Raw genomic sequence first — 24,946 nt, 5'->3', positions numbered from 1 at the left:
TCCCCTAGGAGCCTGGGTTCTTAACCACCCTGACATACATCTGTACACACAAAGGACTTGAGAAAGCAAAGACAAAGGTTTCCATGGGAGCCTTCATTAATGCACTGGGAGAGGACTCACGTTTTACATTAACTTCCCTGAGAAGCTGAGTATCTGGGTTCTCTGCCTATAGGTCTAGAACTTAGAATATTTTGCAATCGTATTTTCTAGAAGTTATTTGAATGAAAAAATAAAAATATATATGGGACAGCAATTCTTTTAAGGGTTCTCAGTGTTTGCTCCCAGTGGCATTGAGATAAAATATCTTTTTTTTTATTAAACTTTTATTTAATGAATATAAAATATCTTAACCTGTTAATCACAACATTGCTGCCTTCCTAGGTGCATTAGCTGGAACCTAGATTGGAAGCAGAACAGCCGGACTTGAATCCACACTGATATAGGGATGCTTGCGTCACAGGCACCAGCTTAACTCTCTGAGCCATATTGCTGGTCATTTTTTCAAAAGTTTTTTAAAATCCCCTCATATTTGTAATGAGACAACATATAAACAAACCAAAATCTACAAAAGCACTGAAACAGAACCACTGAAAATGGATGATAATACTGAGAGTGGAAGAAGAAAATTAAAATGAGTCAGTCTGGGTTTGAAAAGGTCTGGCACACTGATTACTGAACATGTAAGATGTGGAGCGATTTCATACCTCTCTTTTTTCCCCCATCTTTATCAGCTTATATGAAAATTGTGTTTGCTATTGCACTAAAAGTAATTTCCTAGAGAAAACATATCTTCAATGTAAATTTGAATCACATTTGGAATTTTAACACTATGTTTTCATTTTGCAAAATTCAGAAAATAACTCAATAAAGTAAGAATGCCATCTGAAAGGGCCATTTCATGTTTACCTCTGCATCACAGAATGACTGGATTACTTTATATTTATAATTTAATGTATAATACTGCTATCCACCTCTTGTGTGCAAAAAGGAAGAAAAAGGGGTGACTCTCACATGTTCCTAGCCCAATGGTTCAAGTTAATTAGACTATAATGTGCATATTTTGAGTTACATAATATTTTTCATAATAATTATATGCTATGGAGACATCTATTAAAAGCTTAAAGTGATCATTTAAATGCAAAATCTCTGATAGAACCCCATTATATTTTTCATACTAAATTAACATTACAGGCTTCTAATGGGTGCTTTAATTAGGCATTGATGTTATCAGCAATATTTGGCAAAATAAAATCTGTCACTGTGAAATATTCATTATGTTCAATTTCTGTCAGTCAATATTAAGTGGTTTTTGAACCTTATGATTTAAGCAAGAAGCTAAAAGCTAAGTCGGAAATCAAAACTCCTCAGAGAGACCTCCTTTAAATGTGTCATATGAAAACACTTGGTCATTAGGCATCTTTTGTATTTCATAATTGCTAAACAACTGGGCTTTTTTTTTATTCATTTATGTTCAGAAGTATTCCATAAGACAAGTGTCCTAGTACTTTAGAGTATGAAAAGCAAAATGTCTATCCTAATTGGAGTACACATCTTTCATGAAGCAGCTGAAATGAAATGTGTATGTACAGGTGTTTTATGCACAAGGAGAATTCCATGGCCAATGGAAGGCAAGAGGAGACAATCAGAGAGGGTGCAGGATCAGGCTGAGATGCTGTGACAGAATGAACACAAAGGGCCAGAGCCGCCCAGGAGGTCAGCAATCACAGTCAAGGCAGAGCTTTGCTTGGAGAGAAAGCTGAGATGTTTACCAGTAATTTTTCCATTGGCTTCCAATGGAGGCTGCCAGCTCACAATGACAACTCGAGGCTTCCCTTCTCGGGTGATGACTGTCAAATCCTTGGGAGCAGAGGTCGGGGCTGCAAGATGAAACAGAGACAAGACCTTGTCACTGGAGGATAAAGAAAACAGACACTGGTAGAACCTTTAATCACGAGGTAGACACTCAGAATCTGTCATGAAGTTCATCACGTTTATTTTGCCATTTACAGTTTATTTCAAGGATTTAAACCAAATAGGCAAACAAAGATAGACAAATTAATGGCTTCCATGAAGGTTAAAGGATATCCAGAGGAGTAACTACAAACAGAAGAATGCATTTTCAAGTAGCCCACACTAAAACTCCAAGCACTATCATAAGAACTAAGAAACGTATGCATACCTAGTGATACTGATAACTACATGTCTTCAATAGTCTGAATTCTCTGATAACTGCAGTATATTTATGAAAATGGCATTGAATTATTTGGTCCCTTAAAAGTAAAATGTTTTTATAAATGATTTAAATATAGTGCTTAGGAAACACACCAGGGGTCTCAAAGAGTTCATAGATAAAGTATATTATAAAAAAAGTAGGCATGGATTTCAAAATTCTCTGCACCAAAATACTTTTAATTCCATTTTCCATGAACTTTCTGAATTATCTTCCTATTAGGTATTTTCTAATTAAAAGGGCAAAGAAAGTCGATGGCAGAGCTAAAACATCTCTAAGGGTCCTTGTATCAAGCTAGACTGAAATAAGATGGCACAAACCCCTGCCTTCTTAGAGCTACTTCTCCCAAGTGTTGTGCTCACTGAATTTTTCAGTCATTTTAAAAGTGGCAGCAACCTGGCTGAGACAGTTCAGCATCTTCCAGGCTTCTTCCTGTTTTCCGCATTCTGTGCTTTGAAAGACAGATTTTCCTTCAGGTCATTAGCAATGCTCCGTGTGTATTTCCACAATCTCTCAGTCACCCTTTGTTTGAAGAGCAAGAGAGAAGAATAGAGAGGAGAAGAAAGAAATTGAGGAAGAGGAAGAGGCGGGAGAGAGAGAGGAGGAGGAAGCTACTACGTGTAGTGTTATTCCACCCTGAGTACAAAGACTGCACATATATAGTGTATATAGTGTAATGAAACCAGATCAAAGACATTGTTGCAAGAAAAGCAAATTTCTTTTTTTTTTTAATTTTAAGAATCATGTATTTGAAAACACGTCTTAAATATCTAACATGGTGTAGTTTGTTTAACCAGTAAACTTAAGCACAACCATATAAAATGTTTTTAGTTTCTTTCTTATAGTGAAATATCAAAGACAATGTTATTTTAAATAAGGGTTATTCTCATCAAAGTTTCACTCAAGAAGTTTTTAGGCCATAGATAGGAAAGCAAGACAGATTATTACACAAAACATAATAGGGAAAATTTATAATTATAAGAGAAATAAACAGATTTGTCCTTTTAAAATATTTGTGTGAAAGAGTTGGTGTGTGTGTGTTGAGAGGATAGACAGAGAGCGAGAAAGAGAAAGAAATCATCTCTCTACTGGTTCACTCCCCAGATGGCTGTGATGGCCAGCTCTAGGCCAGGCCAAAGCCAGAAGCCAAGAGTTCCTTCCATTCTTCCACATGGATTCAGGGGCCTAAACCCTTGGGCAATCTTTCACTGCTTTTCCCAGGTCACTGTCAGGGAGCTGGATTGGAAGTGGAGCAGCCAGGACACAAACCAGTGCCCACTTGGGATGCTGGTGTTGAGGTCACAATGATCTGTCTTTTAAGCTAGAATAATCCTCTTTAAGCACAGAAAGAAAGCTATGCTTTCTTTACATAGTCACTATGTTTAAAGTGCCAATTATTGTTTATTTAGAAAACAGTGAAGTGATGATGACTGCATTGTTTTACTCAAATTTTTAAAATACTCAAAAAGGATAAAGTAGCTTTTCAGCTTTTGCTGTTAAAATAACAGAGTTGGTTATTAAACAGCTCATCTGTTTCAGGTGCTGCACAAGTTCTTTTGCCTTACATCATGTGAATGTTGGTGAAGAGAATTTCTGACATTTATATTAGTGACTCGAATGTTTAGGATCTATGAGCTGCAGGATCTTCCCCAGTGTTTGGAAGAGCAGTTGAGCTTATCTACTTTGAGGATCCCTAGTCAGGTGACACACCTGTGGCCTGCTCCAGAGAGGTGGTTACTGAGGCTGAGGAGAGTGGGTGAGAAAGGGGAAGATGTTGATCAGTGCTACAGTTTCAGTTAGAGGAGCAGTAAGTTCAAGCGCTCTCTTGCACTGCAAGTTGACTAGAGTTTATGATATGGTGCACTTGAAGAAGTTCGTGGAATGAAATTATAAAATAATCTTAGATGCAAAAATTTTAAAATCCATACAATTTTTCAAACACATCTCCTGTAAACTTTTCTGAAGATACCCCCACTTAAACATAGACGATTTCAAATCTCTCTTGCACCAAAACAAACTTTTAATTCTGTTTTCCATGAACATTCCAAAGTACCATCACTTTCATAGATCAAAATATCACATTGTGTCCATAAATATATACAATTATTATTTGTCAATTAAAAACAAATAAATCCAAACTTAAAAAACAGAAATTTTTAATTGACTCCATATCCTATTCGGCAGAATCTTAAATAGGTAATAACAAATACTCAGTCATCTAGGCTTTATACTCTACTTCTGCAGCTTCATTTTTCTTCAGTGTCCCTTGAAAATGTGCTCTCATCACTTTGAGCCATTCCTAATCATCTCTTGAAAACACCATCTTTCTGATACCTGCTTGCATACTTTTGTAAATGCTGGTCCCATTCTTTGTAAGTTCCTGGGTGGGTACCTGGCAATCTATGCAGACCAGAGAAAAATATTACTGCACCTGTGAAACCTCATCTTACTTCTTCAGATGGACTTTTGCAATTGATCTTTCTGCTCTGATTTCAACTTTCTTCAAATTGTGTGACAGTATTCCTCACGTGACTTTAGGATTTTTAACATTTTTTTTTCTTTTATTGGATTCCGCATCTGCCAAAGGCAGAGATAAATACCACATGTTCTATGTCATACATGAAAGTTAACCCCCCCAAACCAGAAACCTTAATATGAATATTTAATGATGATTACTAGAGATCTGGAGGGTTGGGAGACATAGAGAGAGTTTGAATTAAAATAAAGGGAAGCTGGATGTGGTTTGTTAATTGTGACAAATACATCATTCTAACATGAGATATTAACAGCAGGGGATGAAGGGAGTTGGGTACATGAGAACTCCTCGTGGAATTTCACAATTTCTGTTTTGTAAATTTAAGACTGTCGTTAAACTAAAAGTTTATTAAAAGAACAAATTATACAGACTCTGTTCTCTTTAACTTCCATTCCAAGGGCCTATCTCAGGCATTGAGAATTATAAATGAACATTACTGGAAACTTGAGACTAAAATATTCATCCAGGAGAAGCAGCACTGTCCTCTGACTTCTCTGCCTGTCAAACAATCTTCCCCACATTTGACTTCTTCATTTCCTATAATGGAAGGAAACTGTCCAGAAGTGGGGATTTCAGCACTTACGATCTGGACTGTATCCTCACGCATCCCCTCCTTTCAAAGAAGCCCTTGGCTTTTTCCTGTGCAGAAGATGCTGTTCTTTGTGTCATTTGACTTTGGTACCAATATACATTGAGGATTTTAAGGTCTTAATCCTATTCTTGCCTTATATGTGTGATCATCTATCTCAAGAGGTGCCAATAAGATCGTGTCTCCCAAAAAGTGAATCTCAGTGCAAGGAAGGAAAACAATGGAGAATCAAACCATTGTGATGGGAGCACCTTGAAAAGGTACAGACCAAGAGTTCTGTACCTCCAAACTTGGGAATAATGCTGGTTCTGTCCCTCTCCAAAGCCTGATTATTGCAGTTATTTTTATTTTACTTAGGCCAAAGAGAATAAAATGGAGGACTTAACATCTGGACAGAGTAAAACGTTTATTTCAAGAATTTGTCATCCACCCTTATCTTTACTATGAGCCATTTTATCACATAACATTGTAGTCCCATACAGTCCTTATATTATTGAAGAATTAGAAGCAAACACTTGAGCTATTTCATTCACTTCATTTCCTTCTCACAGTTATAAAATCTACAAGACACTTGTGAATTACTTCTTGATTCTCATCATCACCCAAGCATCTCATCCTCATGCTATTTACACCTTTGTCCAGATCATTATATGATTTCACAATCACCTTTTCGACTAACCACATTTCTAGAAGTTAATATCTTTTTGTCAGCAATGGGTCTCACCATTGGTGTCAGTTCAATGCCAGACAGTTGATGAAAAATTGATAGGGTGTGTTTATCAAGTCAGACATTGGTGTGCATTTTATGTTTATGAAAGGGAAAAATGAGTGCATTTGCTTGCTTTAAGAGTATATCATTATTCCTTCTCTTTCACTCAGGGAAGACCACGTGACTTACTAGCTTAAATTTAGTTCCATTCATCTACTTTCAAGTAGAAGTAAGAGGATGTCATTTATTCTCCCAAACTGTACACCATATGGAAATCACTCTAAGAAGCTGTAAACACTGACACCAAGGGCAGACTACTGAGAGGAAGAGTTAATATACACATAACATATAAACTAAAAGGCAAGGATGTTAAATTAAATTAGACCAACTAGGAAACTTCTTGTAGGAAGAAGTACCCATGAAAATGTAAAAATATTCATTAGAACTCTAGTAGTAAGGTTTAGTCTGAAATACAAATTAGAACTGCAGAGCCATGAGACAAGTACTAATGGAAACAGAAGTTCAGCTTGCACAGAGAAGAGCTTTACCAGCTATTTATTCGAAAAATCTGTGGTATAATTTACCCACAAATAAGATAGAATAGCATGAAACTAATTAAAAAGTATTGGTAGGATGTTAGATTTCTGTGAACTATAATTGCCAAATATATTGTACTCCTGTTAGGGTATTAAATTCTACAATTATGATCTATAGCAATTGTGACTGATAAAACATACAGTGAATTGCAGTATCTAGATCTGACTCTTTCAAACTGCATAATTTAAGCTACTTTTTTTTTTTTTGACAGGCAGAGTGCACAGTGAGAGAGAGAGAGAGAAAGGTCTTCCTTTGCAGTTGGTTCATCCTCCAATGGCCGCTGCGGCCGGCGCACTGAGCTGATCCGAAGGCAGGAGCCAGGTGCTTCTCCTGGTCTCCCATGGGGTGCAGGGCCCAAGCACTTGGGCCATCCGCCTCTGCACTCTCAGGCCATAGCAGAGAGCTGGCCTGGAAGGGGGGCAACCAGGACAGAATCCAGCGCCCCGACCGGGACTAGAACCCGGTATGCAGGAGCCGCAGGTGGAGGATTAGCCTATTGAGCCATGGCGCCGGCCTCAAATTGCATAATTTAATTATGTTGCTCTATTTTCAAAGAGTAGAAGATCACCTGAAAATTTCTTTCCAAATCCAGTTAAGGATATTTATGTTAAGTATTCATGAGACTAACATGATAATGCAATGTTTTATTTTCTATTTTAAAGATTTACTTATTTATTGATTGGAAAGTCAGAGTTACACAGAGAGAGGAGAGGCAGAGAGAGAGAGAGAGAGGTCTTCCATCTGATGGTTCACTCCTCAAATGGCCACAAAGGCCAGAGCTGTGCCGATCCAAAGCTAGGAACCAGGAGCTTCCTCCGGGTCTCCCACATGGGTGCAGGGGCCCAAGGACTTGGGCCATCCTGTACTGCTTTCTCACACCATAGCAGAGAGCTGGATGGGAAGGGGAGCACCTGGGTCTCATATCAGTACCCATGTGGGATGCCAGCGCTTCAGGCCAGGGCGTTAACCTGTTGTGCCATAGTGCTGGCCCCTTATTTTCTATTAATCTCTTTCAAGATAGCAAATACCAACCATGACTTTTGTTCAGAGATAATATTTTTGGGCATAGTTCAGTAGATAAACTTTTGTTTTTTACTTAAATATATTTTAAAGAAGATATTTATTTAGATAACCCTGGGTTAAAACCCTAAAGAAGATACATATAAATTATGCAACCAGTTTTCTTAGTCTATAGGGGACTCATTTTCTTCTTTTCTAAACTGTGAGTCTAATATTAGATATGAGTGCCATATACTATAAAGGACAACATATTTTACATAGGATAAGATACAGTTGAGACGAGACATTGTACATGTTTCAACTTCCACAGAACCAGGGAGACAAAAGCAGACCTTCCTCACATACCTGCTTCGTATGTGGTGGCATGTGCTGTCATGCTCCATGTGCTTGATCGTCTGTTCTTTGTTACCATGACTGAGAACTCATACATTGTGTTTGGCTTGAGGCCTGTTGCTGTGTAACTTAGAGATGTTGTGTCTTCTGACTACACAAGTGGGGAATAAGCAAAGAGGGAACAAATGAGTTCTATCAAGTTGGTAAATCAAGACACATAACACAACTATCAAAGAAAGTCAGAAAAAAGAATAGGAACTTATTTCCAAAAGCAGAAGAGCTAAGGTATAACATCGATTCCATTTTCTTGACAACTAGTTTATATTCGCTGATTATGCATCCAAAACATGATCAATAAATCAGGTATTATGTTATTCATCAAGGCAGCAAGCTGATAAATTTTCTAAGTGAGGCAATAACATTGGTGACATGACAAACTCCACTCCCTCGGTCTGCTCAATTTTTGAGGTCATCTGCACTGACTTTAACTTAAATTTACTTATCATTGAAATATGAGACATTTTAGCAGATCATACTGTTATATTTTAGCACAGATCTTAACAGAATTAATTTGAGTTCAGCTTATCATGTTTCTTTTAAAAAATCTTATTTATATAAAGAGAACAGATTTCATGTGTACAGTTTTAAGAATATAACAATATTTCCTATCCTGCTTCCTCTCTTATTTCTCTTTTAATGTTTAAGATAATATACTTTCCATTTATTTTATAATCACAAGCTTAATCCTCCACTAGATAAAAAATTCAAGTAGAAAGGAGAAAGACTACTATTCCTCAGGAGTGTAGACAAGTGCTATAAACAACAATCAAATCTCAAGATGTCAATCTCACTCAAATACTTTATTACATTTCTTTATTATCTATATATTACCTACCACAAATCAGAGAAAATATATATTTGAATTTTTGGGATTGGCTTATTTCACTAAGCATATGGTCACCAATTATATCCATTTTGTTGCAAAAGACAGAATTTCGTTCTATATATATACATATATAAATATACATGTGTATATATATATATATCACATTTTTTTATCCAGTAATCAGTTGTTGGACATCTGGGTCGATTCTATATCTTAGCTACTGTGAATTGAGCTGCTATAAACATGATGGTACTGATTTCATATCTTTTTGATAACATCCCAGGAGTCTGATGGCTAGATCATGTTTCAGATCTATTTTCCACTTTGGCTATCTTCCATAATGGTTGCACTAGTTTATGTTCCTATGAACAGTGTGTTAGGGTATCTTTGTCTCCACATCCTTGCCAGCACTTGCTATTTTTTGATTTTTGGATGATAGCCATTTTAACTGGGGTGAATTGAAATAGCACTGTGGTTTTTATTTGCATTTCCCTGATGGCTAGTGATCCTGATCATCTTTTAATTTCTGACGGTCATTTGTATTTCATCATTTGAAATATGCCTGTTTATATCCTTAGCCCATTTCTTATCTGGATTGTTTGTTGTTGTTGAGCTTCTTAAGCTCCTTTTATATTCTGGATATTAGTTCTTTATCAGTTGTATAGTTTGCAAATATTTTCTCTCTGTTTGTTACTTCTCCATTTTATTGTTTCCTTTGCTGTGCAGAAACTTCTTAGCTTGATGTAGTCCCATTCATCTATTTTTGCTTTTATTGTCTGGGCTTCTGGGGTCTTAGCCAAGAATTCTTTGCTTATCATGTTTTTAAAAGGTCATTAATTTACACAAATTTTAGGACTTAGAGAATTTATTTAACTATTTTAAAGAAATCTGTGTTGATCCTATAAACAAAGGTAATACTGTGTGATGGAGTTTTCTTTCTTCATGCATACTTTACATTAAACATACATTTAAGTATGGTAAATAGCCAAGTTATCAGGAGAGGTGCATCAAATTGGATAAAGAATTACATTGGTGTGCAAAGAAGTATTGGCCTTCTGAATACATCCACTGTCTTTTTTTTTTTTTTTTTTGATAGATAGAGTTAGACAGTGAGATAGAGACAGAGAGAAAGGTCTTCTTTCCATTGGTTCACCCCTCAAATGGCCGCTACGGCTGGAGTTACACTGATAAAAAACCAGGAGCCAGGTGTCTCCTCCTGGTCTCCCATGTGGGTGCAGGGCCCAAGCACTTGGGCCATCCTCTGCTGCCCTCCCGGACCACAGCAGAGAGGTGGACTGGAAGAGGAGCAACCGGGACTAGAACCCGGCACCCATATGGGATGCTGGCACTGTGGACAGAGGATTAACCAAGTGAGCCATGGCGCCAGCCCCTCATCCATTGTCTTTTAAGCAACATACTAAAACTGTTTTAGTAGAAAGTTATCTGTCTTTAGTGCTTATGTTAAAAATAAAAAAAGTTAATGTAAAAATTAATGGAAAAAATAGAAGAGTATTGAGGGATGGAGGAATGGAGGCAAGTAAAATAATTTTCTTACAACTATACCTATCAAATAATGAAATCTGGTATCTTTATATTGATAAAAATGTTAAAACATCAAAATGCTAAAGAAAAAACATGTAAATCTCCCAGGTTAATATTTTTTCTATATTATTCAATAAATCTGAGTCTATGCTATAGATATATGTTTATATAGATAGATAGATACAGATATGGATAGATGTTTATAAATTTGTTCTGGGTTTACAAATCTTGATCTCTTTCCAAAGTTAAATGCTTAATTTTATATTGCTTAAATTTTTATATCTATGTCTAGAAAATCAAGGAAAACTATCTTTTACCACTATGACATCTCTCTCACTTCCTTACTATTGTAATATGGTATATCTTTTTATTCAACTATGACTGTTCCTCAGGTATATGTATGAAAATCATACATTTCATTATAACACCAAATAAATATTTAATTGCACCAATAGCCTCTTGATGATGTGCTCATCCATACTGTTAAAGTGATGATCTGAGGAACATTTGTCAGAAGCCCTTCTTGAAAATAGCTGCGTGGACCTAGGGACCGGCACTGTGGCGTAGCAGAAAAAGCCACCACCTGCAGTGCTGGCAACCCATATGGGCACCAGTTCAAGTCCCGGCTGCTCCACTTCACATCCAGCTCTCTGCTATGGCCTGGGAAAGTAGTAGAAGCTGGACCAAGTCCTTGGGCCCCTGCACCCGTGTGGGAGACCCAGAAGAAGTTCCTGGCTCCTGGCTTCAGACCTGCACAACTATGGCAGTTGTGGCCAACTGGGGAGTGAACCACAAGATGGAAGACCTCTCTGCCTCTCCTCTTTCTGTGTAACTCTGACTTTCAAGTAAATAAATAAATCTTAAAAAAAAAAAAGCTGTAGAAATGTGTCCCAAATAAATGTAAAAATACTTTGGCTTATAAGGAAAATGGAATCCTATCAAATAAAACACAAAATGGGCAACTAGTGTCTGATGTGCTGACATATAACCTCAAATTTTGTACTTGTTCATGCTTGAGAACAGCTCTAAGTCTTAGAAATAGAAATAGGAGGGGAGATGGGCAGGGAGAAATATTTCAGGTAAGAGGGAAGCACCAAATCTTATAAAGTCCATCTCTTTTAGTACCTCTGGGGTTTGTAACACAAATAAGTGGTATATCATCTTTGTTTATATTCTAGAATATCAGATCTGCATTATTTAAGATCCATGAATTTAGAGAGTTTTCTCTAGAACCTCATGGGAAACTGCTACTTGTCTTAAATTTTTGTTTAAAATATTTTGAAAATCATGGTTATTTTTATAAGCATAAATTACTCGGGTAGTACCTGGGTAAGCCACAGTTTCCTCATCTGTATACTGAAGCTTACTGTAGTAACGACCTTGTAATAGTATTTAAAGTGTGAAATGAGTTAAACAAGGCAAAGTGGCTTGTTCAGAACAGGCAGTAAATAAATGTTAGCTTTAATAGTTCATTGTTTCTCTTTCTGTAATTTTAGGTTTTTGTTAAATTCCCTATTCGGTTGTGGTCTGGAGGGATGAGATCAAGACACAACTGTGCAGTATCTGTCAGTAATCAACTGTTAATAAATGCAACTTGAATGGAAATTCATGTAAAACAGCATGTGATTAAATACTCTGGTAGGACAGTAGCTGTAGAAAAATTCCTCCATTTGATCAGAAGTCAATACAGAGAGTTTTGGAGACTCAAAATATGCGTGCCTTTGTTATGCCTTGCTTTAGACTAATTGAATTAAAAGGAAATTCTGTGGGAAGAACCTCACATGATGCCTTTAGATCACCTGAGTTCTGACTCTAATGAGGAATTTTTTGTCAAATATACTAGTTACCTGTGTCCATAAAGATACATAAAGCATATTTAACTATGAAAAACATAATAGTTCTTTTTACAGTGAGTGTGAATATCCCCATCATATGAAAGAGAAATATAAGACTGTGTAAGGTAAATGACCAGGCAGAACATCACAAAGTGAACCCTTGAGCCCAGATCATTTGAATACATGGTTGTTTTCCATCTTGGATATTGGAGACAAGATAAAGCCTACACTATGCTTTTGGACTTCCAGGAATGTGAACTAAATAAGCCTACTTTAAAAAAAATTACTTAGTCTCAAGTATTTTGTCAGGGTAATAGGAAATGGAATAATCGAATTTCCAAAAGTTAAATATATTATGTATCTTTCAAGTGGACCACATAGGTTTTACCCTTTTTTAAAGATTTATTTTATTTATTTGAAAGAGTTACAGAGGTAGAGACAGAGAAAGAGGACTTCCATTCTACTGGTTCACTCCCCAGATGGCCGCAATGGTTGGAGCTGTGCCGATCCAAAGCCAGGAGCCAGGAGTCCCCTCCAGGTGTCCCACATGGGTGCAGAGGCCCAAGGAATTGGGCCATCCTCTACTGCTTTCCCAGGCCATACAAGAGAGCTGGATAAGAAGAGCAGCAGCCAGGACTAGAACCGGCGTCCATATGGGATGCCAATGCTTCAGGCCAGGGTGTTAACCCACTGCACCACAGTGCCAGCTCCTACCTTTTTTCTCACTATTTAATTCATCCAACTGTTTCCTCTGACTTTCCTAATCTCAGGGGTGTGTGTGTGTGTGTGTGTGTGGACATGGTAAGTTAGGATTTGAAAACCTTCTATCAGGGAAGATGATTGTGAAACTCAATAATTGCAAGTCTGCTGTGCTGACTACTCAACTGAAATCATTTGGCTCAAGAAACTTTATAACTAAAAACTACTCTGCAGAAAACAGCCATCGTCCTTTAGGTCACTACACACTCTGGCAAAATAGCCATAGCTATTCTGTGAAATGAATGGATCTATAAAGTAAGATTATGAGCCTAAAAAATTTTAAAGTGAAGAAAGTATTCTCTTAAAAGTTAGCTTAGAATTGGGTAATCTATATATAAAAAGAGATCTTTTTTTAATGCTCTCATATGTTTCCTTGGTTGTCTTTTCTGATAGTGTTATCTTTATTTATAGTTCTGTTGAGTCTTCAATCTAGTGCTGTAAGGAGATATATGGAGTACTTAATACATATCACAGGAACGGTACAATTTAGTCCTGCTTCAAGAGTTTCCAAAGACCTGACCCAGCAGGCCCACAGTATGAAAGAAAACTGTTTTATTGATGGTTTCAACTAAAAAAAAAAGATTTATGATGAGATGTGAATTTTATGCTGTTTAAAAGTTGAAAGACATTAGAAGCAGAAAGGCATGGCTACAGGAAGAAAGAAGCAGGTCTAAAGAATTACTGATGGGATTTCACTGCATTTCCACATTGGAGTTAGGAATTCTGAGAGGATACTTTCATCCCCTCAAATCATAACTGGCTTGAGGCTGGATTAGGGAAACATGAATTCAGTGGCAAGAACAACAGATAACATATCAAGACATCTAGTGGAGTGGGAAGGAGAGGAGATAAAGGGGAGTGTGAAGAGGCAGTTGTTTGGCCTAGCAATTAAGACTCTGGTGAAGATATCCACATCTAATATCATACTGTCTGGACTTGAACCCTGGCTCTGCTTCCAGTTCCAGCATTCTGGAGGTTCATCTTGGGAGGCAGCAGTCAGTAGCTAAGGACTTGGATCTATGCCACCTATTGGGAGACCCGGATGTAGTTCCTGACTCTTGTCTTGAGCCTAGTGCGGGTATAGCCCAACCCCAGCTGTTGCAGGTATCTGGGGAGTTAACCACTGCGTGGAAACTCCTTGTCTCTCTCTCTCACTCTCTCTCTCTTCCTATCTCTCTGCCTCCCAAATAAATAAATTAGTTAATTAAAATAAAAAAGAAGGTGTTGGGGGAGATATGAAGAAACTGGAGTACCAGGGCTGAATTATTTGATTCATTGGCTGTTGGGTGACACATATACTCTTTTTTTTTTTTTTTCAAAAATACTTTCTTTGTCCCCAATCATTATCTTATGAAGCATTAAGTTTTTAATGTGATTTCATACATGATCTCTTTGGAGTATTGTGTGCACTCTTTTTAGTAGACCTTTTAAGCTGAGTATATAACTAGCTCTAAAATTACATGCGATATTTTAAGTAATGACAACTAACTCATGATTTCTTTCAAAATAAACTGATCATGATCAAGTACAGTTTTAGGTGCTTGACAGTCACTCATTGATCCTCTCATCTATCCTCTCATCTATGTCTACATTTATGTGTTACTTATATGTATCAATATTGTAACAGGTCTAGGATGTACCAACATGATCTTAGTATAACTTTGTATATATAACTGCGTCTGAGGGTGGCTGGTGGAAATTTGAAACTGGTAATGACTGTGTGCCTCAAATATATGTCTCTAAGGAATTGTTAGAGAGGCTGTGAGATGAACTGGCAATAATGCCAAGAATGGGGGCTGTGGTCATTCATGTTAATTATTGTGGAGTGTGGATTATGAGATCCATTCCCAGTAATATTCCCTATAAGACCGTTCTCTGTGATATTAATGGGTTGCTTTAGAGTCAGTATAGATTCTAAATGAAACTAAAGATACCAAAATCTCTCTAGAAAGGTAATGTAGATTTTAGATATTTTCAAAGCAAAATTTCATTCCCTAGTACAGAATCAAATTATTGATACAAACCCCTTATCTGGTAGAATTGAAACAGCTTTTTGCAGCTCCTAATGTTTTTGTACCTTGCCTTAGATTTCTCTCCTGAGACGCAATTATTCTCGTGCTAACTGCAGGTATTTAATTATTAAAATGCTTTGTTTTTCCATATAAAGTCATTGTAGCAAAATGAGTCATGACAGTCCAGCAAGCACTCAAAACAATTATGCAACAAATGACAATTCATTTTGAGATTCATGCCATCAATTAGAACTTCACCTTGTATTTGGCACTGGCAGAAAAACTGGTCCTCCACCGGACAGTGTAAAGCCGCACGTCGGAAGTCTTTTGGTTCTTAGAGACAGAGTTGTCTGCCCAGCTGACCCTCACAGCCTCGTGGGTGAGAGCCACAGCCTGTACACCTACTGGTGGGAGCATGGGGGTGGAGACATCTGGGACCGAGGTGGGGAAATCGTCAAGCAAAGGATAATAATCAACTGGGTCAGTGGGATCTGGGTTAAAAACCCACCAAATGAAACAAACAATATGTAAATAAAAGCGTTAAAATAATATCAGTGGTAACACATCACAATGAGTTAAATGCATGGCAATAATGATGACAGGGAACATGAGAAGAACAGAAAAAAATGCCATTAATTCAACAGGAAAACACATTAGAAATAGTATTTCCACATTACAAAAATACCTGCATGCTGTCTATGATTTACTCCTTTCCTTAGAGTGGTTTTATCAACCTGGCTGTCACTTCTGGTAATATATTTTGAAAGTCCATACTTTGGGGAGGGTGATGTTACACATTGCTTCTTAAAAGACACAGTATAGAATGTCTGAGTTTTATTACTGTATAGGTAAAATAAAGACCTAAAAAGAACTTTCTGGTTTCTTTCTTTCTAGAAAATAGATAAATGCTTTTCTAACATCTGGATTTTAAATCTCCATTTTTAATTTGAGTTTCTCTAAAAACATTCATTATTCTTTCACTTAAATTTGCACTAATACTGTTTAGGCAACATACAAACAATAAAGAGCAAAGCACTCTGATGTCAGCAGCAAAGCCAGGGTGATCAAGTACACAAGGTCACAGGAGTCAGTTATATATTTGAGAATTAAGTTTCAGATAATAGCTGGAGTAGCAGATTTTCTTAGATGAGAAGCGTTAGAGAAAATGTCAAAGTACAAATTGTATCCAAGTTCTCACTGAGTAAAAACATTTTTGTCATTTCAATCATCTTTATTCCTTATGCTAAAGTTTTGTTTGATGGAACGATTACATATTATTGGTCATGAAGACATAATTAACTACCTATTGCACTGAGGCACACAAATGCTGTGATACCTAACATAATGGGAATCTGCAGAATGATGTGTATAGCTTTGAGAAATTCTCCAAAAAAGATATTGCACTCATTTTTATGTTGATAGGATTGGAATCAGAGAAGCTTACTTTGTGGCCACAGTGATAGTCCAATTTTGAGCATTTTATGCTTTATGCATTTACATTTTTAAAACTATGTTTGTATTATATGCTTTGTGCTCTCAGTTACACAAACAATAAGCTCTGATAACACAGCAGTCAGGCTGGGCCTATGATGACTCAAGTATGGGATTTTGTTTGTTTTTTTGAAGAGTCTAGTTCAAAGCAGAGTGGCTCTTAGCTGGTTTTGATGATTACTTCACTTTGTCCACTGCATTTCAAATCCCTATGTTCCATACATCACTCTGTTTCCCAATGAATTATTTAGTGGTATGCTGCTATGTGGTCTCCAGAGTAAAATATAAAAACAAAAACAGAGAAAAGGAAAGGAGAGACAAAGTGAAACAGAGAAAATGTGAGAAAAAGAGAGAGAGAGAGAAAGGCATGTTTAAAATTTAATGATGGAGACCAGGCTCCCTGCATTCCTTTGATGTCGCTTTTTATTAAGGACTTTTTTACACCCAAATGGATTTATGACACGATGAGGGGTTGGTAGGGAGAGTTTGGCAGAAGCCACTGCATTCTCCACAAGGATTCCTCACATTCATCAGGTTTCTGTAGCGCTGGAATATGGTTTTTGCCAAACTAAAGCAGTTCGTTACTTTAGTGTTAACTATCCCTGGCTGGCTTTAAAAGAATGTTGTGCATGGGTTTGGGAGTGGTACTGGAAATAGTGCAGAGAGCCAGGGAGTATTCCAATTTACAAACTACTTTTTTTGATGTATATATATTAATCATTTGCACACTTTTTTTTTGCCTTATCTAGTTTTGTTGGTAAATTTATGATGACGTTCTAGTCTGTCACAGGCACTGCATGTAAGATTTTTGCAGTGTATGATTCTACTTCAAGATATGGTAACAGTTAATCCTGCTAGCTCTGATTTTAGAATAGTATATCAATCATGGCTATTATTATTGAGTTTCTTGAAGTCAGTTCCAGAATGCTTCTTTGAAGTTTTAAGCAATGTTGTCTTTTGACGTTTATCTAAGAGTTTACATAATCTAGAATTTTAAACACTTGGCCAAGGTTTTCCTCAGGGTTTATAGAATAATTTTTTTTTCACTTCTGGCTTTTCATTCTACTGCTCACTTCCTGTAGAACAAATCTAATACGATAGCCACTGAATTATATGGACTATTTAAATTGAGATCAATTAAAGTTTTAAATAAGTCACCTCTTGCATTGCACTAGCCAATTTCAAATCTTCAATGGACACAAGAGCCTACTGTCTATGGTACTGAAAACTGCAGAAACATACACCATTTTTAACAAAACAGAACATTTTTGTGGATACTAAGTCCTGTTACAAACACATCACATGTATTGCTAACTGTATTTTCCTTTCTGGTCAGAAAAGATTTGAGTAATTTAAAAGATCTTTTCTGTGTTTATTTCTCAGTATGATCCTCTTGTACTCTTAGGTGTCCTCATACGTTACATTAAACAAAAGATAAAAAAGAGAAAATAGAGTCTCAAAATGTTACTAAAAAAAGAAACATTCAATTACTGATAGTTGCTTTGGTGGGAGACTATGAATTTTAAGTCATTACACTAGAGTTAAAAATAAGCTTTAAGAACAGTAACACAAGAGCAGATAATCTGGGGATCCAGGTTAAGCAGCCTCTGGGACACCCATGTCCCAACCATGGATCAAGTCCCACCTCTAGTTAGGACTCCAATGTCTTGCTAATGTGCACCCTGAGATGCAGCAGTTAATGGCTCCAGTGCTTGGGTTCCTGCCACCCAACTAGGAGACCCAGTTGGAGTTCCTATCTCCTGGCTTTGATGTGACCCAAGCCTGGCTGCAGCAGGCATTTGGAGAATTAGCTATTAAATGGAAGATGTCTTTTTCTCTGTCTCCCCCAACTTTCTATAACTCTGCCTGTCACATTCATACATTTAAGAAAACACAGTTTTATATCTGGTCTGTACTTCATTTAAACATTGATGAAATGACTGAATAAAGAAATTTAAACAACACAATTTATTATTCCTGTGATTTTTACATTCCTTCTTCCTTTCTCCATGTTCAAAATGTCTTGTTCATACAATAACAGCAGCAACAACCTACAAATAACTCCAGAGTAAAAGTGAAACCCACACTGCACTAGGTCAACTGAAACTTTCAGCTTCGAATGCTGATATCCCCTGTATGAGATGAGTCTCTAGAGTTCACCGGCATCTATGAGCACACCCATGTAGAAAGCTCTACAGCCTGGTGCTTACTCCAGATTGACATTTGCACTGCCTGTGGTAGATTTTGTATTTACTCTATGCTGGACTTTCCCAAAGAGTGCTCATGGGGATGCTTTCCAGAAGTTCTAAGCACAGAATGTCTTTAGGTGGCATTGAAACTCAATTACTGATGAAGTTTTCCCCAGAACCTTAGCCTTCCTTTCCACTTGTTTGTCCTTGCTTCTTTATGACATGTGAAAATAAAATAATTCTGACACTTCTGGGAAAAGCATATTCCTTTTTCCCTTTGGAAAGGATGCTCTGTGCATGCCCTACAATCCCTTACAAGCTCTTCTTCATAGGCGAATTCCTCACATAAAGGAATTTGTTTCATTGTGTGTTTCACATAAATGCACTTCTGGAATCTGCATTTCTCAGATTCATTAGGATTAGAGGCATACCAAGAAAACAGTTTCTTAATGATTGATGGTTCTTTTAGAAAACCCTCTGGGCCTGCCATATGTTGGAAATTAAAGGATGATAGCAAACACCAGTTGGATAGAGGTTTATCAGACCTCATGGCTCTTTCTGAGCCATTTACCTTCCTTTCATTTGAGCACTGCTACCTTTACTTCTATTACTACCGCTGCTACTGCTGCTACTTTTTGCTTGAAAACTATCTTTTATTTGTCAACTGTTTGCCATCTTCATGGATTTTAGTTTCAGTTAGGAGCACTAATTTAATTTTAAGCAGCGTAATTTTGTGTAACCTGATCCCAAGCTCAAATTCAACATGTCCACAAATAGCTCCTCAGCATTTTTAATCTAGCCAAAAATGAGATGGTTAAATAAATACCAACTACCAGAACCACTGGTATAGTCAATGGGACCTGCTTTCTGCCAGGCAATCTTGCTTCTGATACTGCAACAAGAAAAAGCAAGCAGCCCAGACACCCCAAATGATAGTGTTATCATTTAGCTTCTATCCTGGAGCTCAGTTTTCTTCTTTACAAATTTGGGGAAAAAATATTTGATAGTAAACATTCCCTAATGTAGTATTTCTAATTTTCCTTTCTTGAGGAGTCATGAGCCTCTTTGCGACACAATGAAACTATTTCGACAGATAAATGAAGATATTGACATGGGGCCCAAATTTTGCATTGCAGATATTAAGGCAGATATTAGACCTTGAAACCAGTGGCCAAAGATTTAAGGATATAGACTAACAATTTTGTCTTACAAGAAAATTTGGTTGAAATCAATAAAAGTGATGTTATGTTTGAAAACCATCAAATAATAGGTAGAATTCATGTAATAAACATTTCCTTAGGATAGTCTGTAAAGAGGTCTTGTGGGTTTGGACAAGAAACCACACAGAGTTCACATAAACATGTGTAGTGCAGGACTCCACTATGTGCTTTATAACCCTGCATTCCTAGTCATCTAGACCCCATGTTCCAGTAATTTTCATGCTCTCTGACACTTGCTACCAAGCCTGGTGCTTGTTCTCCGAGATCCTGTATTCTCATTAAGGTGAAAATAATGGACAAGTTAAATGAGGTCTGATGTAGGTGATTTTTGGTAGGGGATGGGTCAAGATACTAATCCAAGAAATGGAACTTTATTTCCAGATCTCAGATGTGAGTAGGGGTAGAATACACATCACTTTCTAGCATTTCTGAGTAGCCTCCTTATTCCATTCTGGAATAAACCTAGAGTTCCTAACATACAGCCTCCATCAGGGGCTTCTATCCACCTTCATACTCATGATTCTCTCAGTTTCCTGGGCCCCCATGTTCTTGTGGGCCACCTGTCCAGTCCAACTCACAGAAGAATTCCTGGAGCTGATAAGTACATGAGTCTCCCAATTCCTTTATGTCCAGTGGTCCAGGGGCACTCCTGAGAGGACTGTAGGCTCAACCCAGGAATAATGTACCCATGTGACTCAACCTAGTATAAACCAGCCCAAAGAGGCCAGCTCATCTTTGTCATCTTAAGTTGAAGAAATGAGTTCTCAGTTGGGTATTTTGTGGCCCTGGTGCAGGGACTGAACTGCCTAAAGGACCCTAATTTGCAATGAGCTGCTCAGGAGAATGAAGAGTAACATCAGGGCACCAAAAATAGGAAGCTACTGGGACGTTTATGTTCTCCCAGTCCATGCGTGAATGTGTGGACTGAATTCTTGCCATTTAATTTGGAAAGTTAAAGAAATCAAAATAGAGTATGCATGTACACACATGTGTAAGGCTTGGAAGATACACTTTTTTTTCATTTTCTGTATTTTGCTTAATTTAGGTTTAGTTTTACTTTCCTCACCATAACTCAAACACATCAGTGACCTTGTCACAAGATTAACAATGCTGACTTACCTGTTATGGATCTGGTAGTGGCACTTTCATAAAGAGGAACTCCTTCTCCTGCATTGTTAAAAGCTTTTAGGGAGATTACGTAATGGGAACTTGACTCTAGAGAAAACAGAAACAACATGAACATGCTGATTTATTTCATGTACTGAAATATGCAAGGTAAACATTTTACTGAAAATAAACTTACTGTAATCTATTAAGTAAACTGCTGTTTAAAAATGAGTGAACGGGGTTCGAAGAAAAATATGACACTAGTGGCCTGAGTTTTAAATCATCTCATATCCCCATATGAAACGTGTCTGAATGACTAGGTAGAAAACTGAAAGCATTTAGACATTTACTAGAAAGTCCAGTAATGCACTGTGACCTCAGACCCTAAAATATAAGATGTTATATACAAAGAATGAACAGTCTTATATCCTGAGTGTTCTATGCAAGAAAAATCAAATGCAAGCTTCAAACCTAAAAATAGGAATATACTAGACTAACCATCAGATGATCCTAGGAAGTGCAGCACAAAAGTTTGACAATAGCAAACATTAACACTTGAACCTGGACCACAAAATCTTTTCTCCAGAGGAGGACCAAACTTGGGACAAATTCCTGAGAAAAGATGTAAAATCTGAGCAGGATCATGCCAATGGAAACGAAAAGGAGAAAAGTCTAGAGGCATGGAGAGAGGAGTAGCCACGAAAATTCTGAGAACAAAGCTGCTGCAGTTTTCAATCTTTATCAAAGCTGGCAAGCTTTTCTATCAAGGGCATTGATGGTAAATATTTTAACTTTGAAAATCGCATTGATTCAACCATGTGTCCATCTATTCCTTTATCTCAGACTCTTCAAAACATAAAAACTGCTTTCAGTTCACACAAAAATCAGACTGGGGCTGACCCTACCTGCTGCCTATGGTTTGCTGAACCTTGATCTAATAAAAAAAAAATAGGAAAAGGAGATATATGGAAAAGCCATCCTAGCTTCTGGAAGTCAATGAAAACAAATCCAGAAATGTGAGGAATGAAAAATTTGTGGAGGTAAAATTTCTCTTAGAAAATTATTAAAAGAAAAATATAAGGAAGTGAATCACATTCCCATAAACAAGTAGATATAAGAGAGATGCAAAGCTGTTAAAATTTACAGAAACAATAAATCAAAGCTACAATTTACTATTTCAAAATAAACCCAGCAACATCAATAAATGATGACAGACAGTAGAGTAGAGAGGGAGGAAGAAGAGGGCTGAGAGTGTGGGTGGGAGATCAGGTATTGTGGGAAGAATCACTGTGTTCCTAAAGTTGTGCTTACGAAATGCATGAAGTTTGCATTATTTAAATAAAAGGTTTCTGGGGAAAATAAGAATTTGAAAACCCAGAAATTAGGTGGTATTACTCAAGGAATATTATATGTCAATAACAATAACTTTACAAAGTCAGAATCATTGGGTGAACAGACAGAAAAAAAGAAACAAAAAAGAAAGAAATTAAAAAGAATAAAAGAGGAATCAGGAAAAAGGGACAAATATTAAAGCTGGGGAAGGAAGATCTAACATATTGAAAATAAGAGAAGAAAATAAAAGAAAAAAGAATAGTAAAATGCTAAATGTGTAATTTAAGAACTTTTTCTGGCTTAAATAATCTTTTAAGCATTTGAAAAAAAACCATTACTTTTAAGAGGAAAATATTATTCCTAGACTTTTTTGGCAACACTTTATGCTAAAAGAAATTAGAGAAACTCATTTTAGATACTCAAGAAAACGTAAATTGAGAATTTTATACTTAACAAAAGTTAACTTTAAAGACAAAAGATACAGTCAAATTGCTTTAAACTTGCAAGCAGTCAGGGACTTTTGTCCTCAACATTTAGACATCCAAAATGACCAGCAGAGACATAAACCTAATAGCTAACCAGTTAATAATAAACTTAATGAACTAAGATGAGGGTTATGAGGGAGAGATTACATTGTAATGCCTACATAGTCCACAATGTAAGACAAAAGCAAAGAAGAATAGAAACAAAATAGGTAAAACAATGTGTTTCAATAATTATTTATTATTATTATATTATTTGAGAGGCAGAGAGTTCTCATTGAGTGGTTACTGCCCAAACGCCTGGGCTTCAGCAGAAGTCAGCTTGTGAAGAGCCCTGGCAGCTCTGCCAAGAGTTGGGTCACTGGAAATGGACCTGCCCTGGAGTCGAAGGATGCCCAGGTCAGAGCCACAGATCTTATTGGCTCCAAGCTGAAAAGCCCTTCACTCAGCCCAACTTCCGAAGTGACCACTGCAGCTGAGGGTATGGTCAAGTAGGGTCAGCAACATTGCAGGTAGAACTGTAAATTTCTTGTTAGAGATGCCACCTGCCTTTACCTGGCCAGCTCTCCTCCCAGGCCAGCCAAGTAATGAAAGTCAACAGAGTGCCTTCCCCTAGGAGGTTCACACCTCCCTTAGGATATACCCCATGTGAAGAGATAGATAGGTCTGGGCCTCTTAACTTACAAGGCCTAAAGCCCACCAGATTATTATCAAGCCCCTTCTATCAGGTTCTATTTGCCTCTCAATCAGAAAACTTAATTGTAGCTTAGACAGCACCTTTCTTAGCTCCTTAATAATGACTCTGTCCTTTGTTCTAGACCCTGTCTAGTGTACTTGGGCCTCATTCCTTTGTAATCATAACCTCTACTCTACCACCAATGGCTCTACTCCCAACCTGTGTGTACTGATGGTCCTCTTTCCCACTTAATGCTGTATAATTGTTCAGACCTGGTAAATGCCACTCTTAGGATCATTGGTTACTATCCTCACCCTGTCTTTTATGACCTTGTCTAAATATGATCAGAGTCGGGGAACTTGGAAGGCTTCCATAGCCTTGGCAACTCATGACGACAGCCTAGGGTGGTTACTGGCGCCATAAACTAGAGTGTCAATTTGTTGGGTCAACAACAGGAGCCACTGTGCGCTTGCTCCTGATGTGGGATCTCTGTCCTTAATGTACTGTACATTTTGATTTAATGCTATAACTAGTACTCAAACAGTATGTTTCACTTTGTGTTTCTATGTGGGTGCAAACTGTTGAAATCTTTACTTAATGTATACTAAATTGATCTTCTGTATATAAAGAGAATTGAAAATGAATCTTAATGTGAATGGAAGGGGAGAGGGAGCGGGAGAGGGGAGGGTTGCGGGTGGGAGGGAAATTATGGGAAGGGGAAGCCATTGTAATCCATAAGCTGTATACTGGAAATTTATATTCATTAAATAAAAGTTAAAAAAAATGATCATAAAAAAAAAAAAAGGAAGAAAGGCACATAGATTTAAAAAAAGAAAGTCCTCTTGCAAAACTAGTTGATTCTTGGTCTGAAGTTGAAAACATACCAATTGAGCCTGAAACCACCTTGACATACAACATAGAAAAGAAGCAACCAAAAACTATCAGGATCACATTAAATGTATGCAGGAACCACTTTGAAGAGGCTCCCATATACCAAAGATGAGGCAAGTAGAAGGGTATATAAAAAGTTGCAATATATTGACATTCATAAGATACATATAAACACACACATTTGTAAAGATATTTTAAAGAATTCTAACAGTTGATCACTTCTGAAATTGATGTAAAACCAAACTAACATCTTGAAAGCTGGCAAGGAATCAAGCATTTATCAAGTCTCTCCTTAGTAAACTCTACCAAGGTATAACCAAACAGAAAGCATAGAGAAGCATTTCCTTAAAATATTTAAAAATACTTTTCTAACAAATAAAACTAATAGAATTAAAAGCTTGCTATTTTGCTGTCTCCATCAGTGAGTGAATCTAGGCATTAGAAATCAGCAATTGCTAAGATAAAAGAGGCAAGCAAATCCTGTGTATCAATTAAAGAAAGTACATATTA

At 37.1% G+C, this 24,946-nt stretch overlaps 1 protein-coding gene across 1 annotated transcript in view; it reads right to left on the bottom strand.

The window, feature by feature from the left end:
- The window catches only part of DCC (DCC netrin 1 receptor), an 824,910-nt gene that overhangs the window by 114,133 nt on the left and 685,831 nt on the right, over positions 1-24,946 (bottom strand). Inside the window, exons 19-22 of the mRNA XM_062200029.1 lie at positions 21,068-21,163; positions 15,307-15,539; positions 8,027-8,165; positions 1,770-1,877 (exon numbers count right to left, since the gene is read on the bottom strand). Of these exons, the coding sequence (XP_062056013.1) occupies positions 1,770-1,877; positions 8,027-8,165; positions 15,307-15,539; positions 21,068-21,163 (576 nt within the window). The remainder of the gene's footprint in view (positions 1-1,769; positions 1,878-8,026; positions 8,166-15,306; positions 15,540-21,067; positions 21,164-24,946) is intronic.

This window comes from Lepus europaeus, chromosome 9, assembly GCF_033115175.1.
Source record: "Lepus europaeus isolate LE1 chromosome 9, mLepTim1.pri, whole genome shotgun sequence".
Classification (NCBI taxonomy): domain Eukaryota; kingdom Metazoa; phylum Chordata; class Mammalia; order Lagomorpha; family Leporidae; genus Lepus; species Lepus europaeus.
This window is presented reverse-complemented; position numbering and strand designations above follow the sequence as displayed.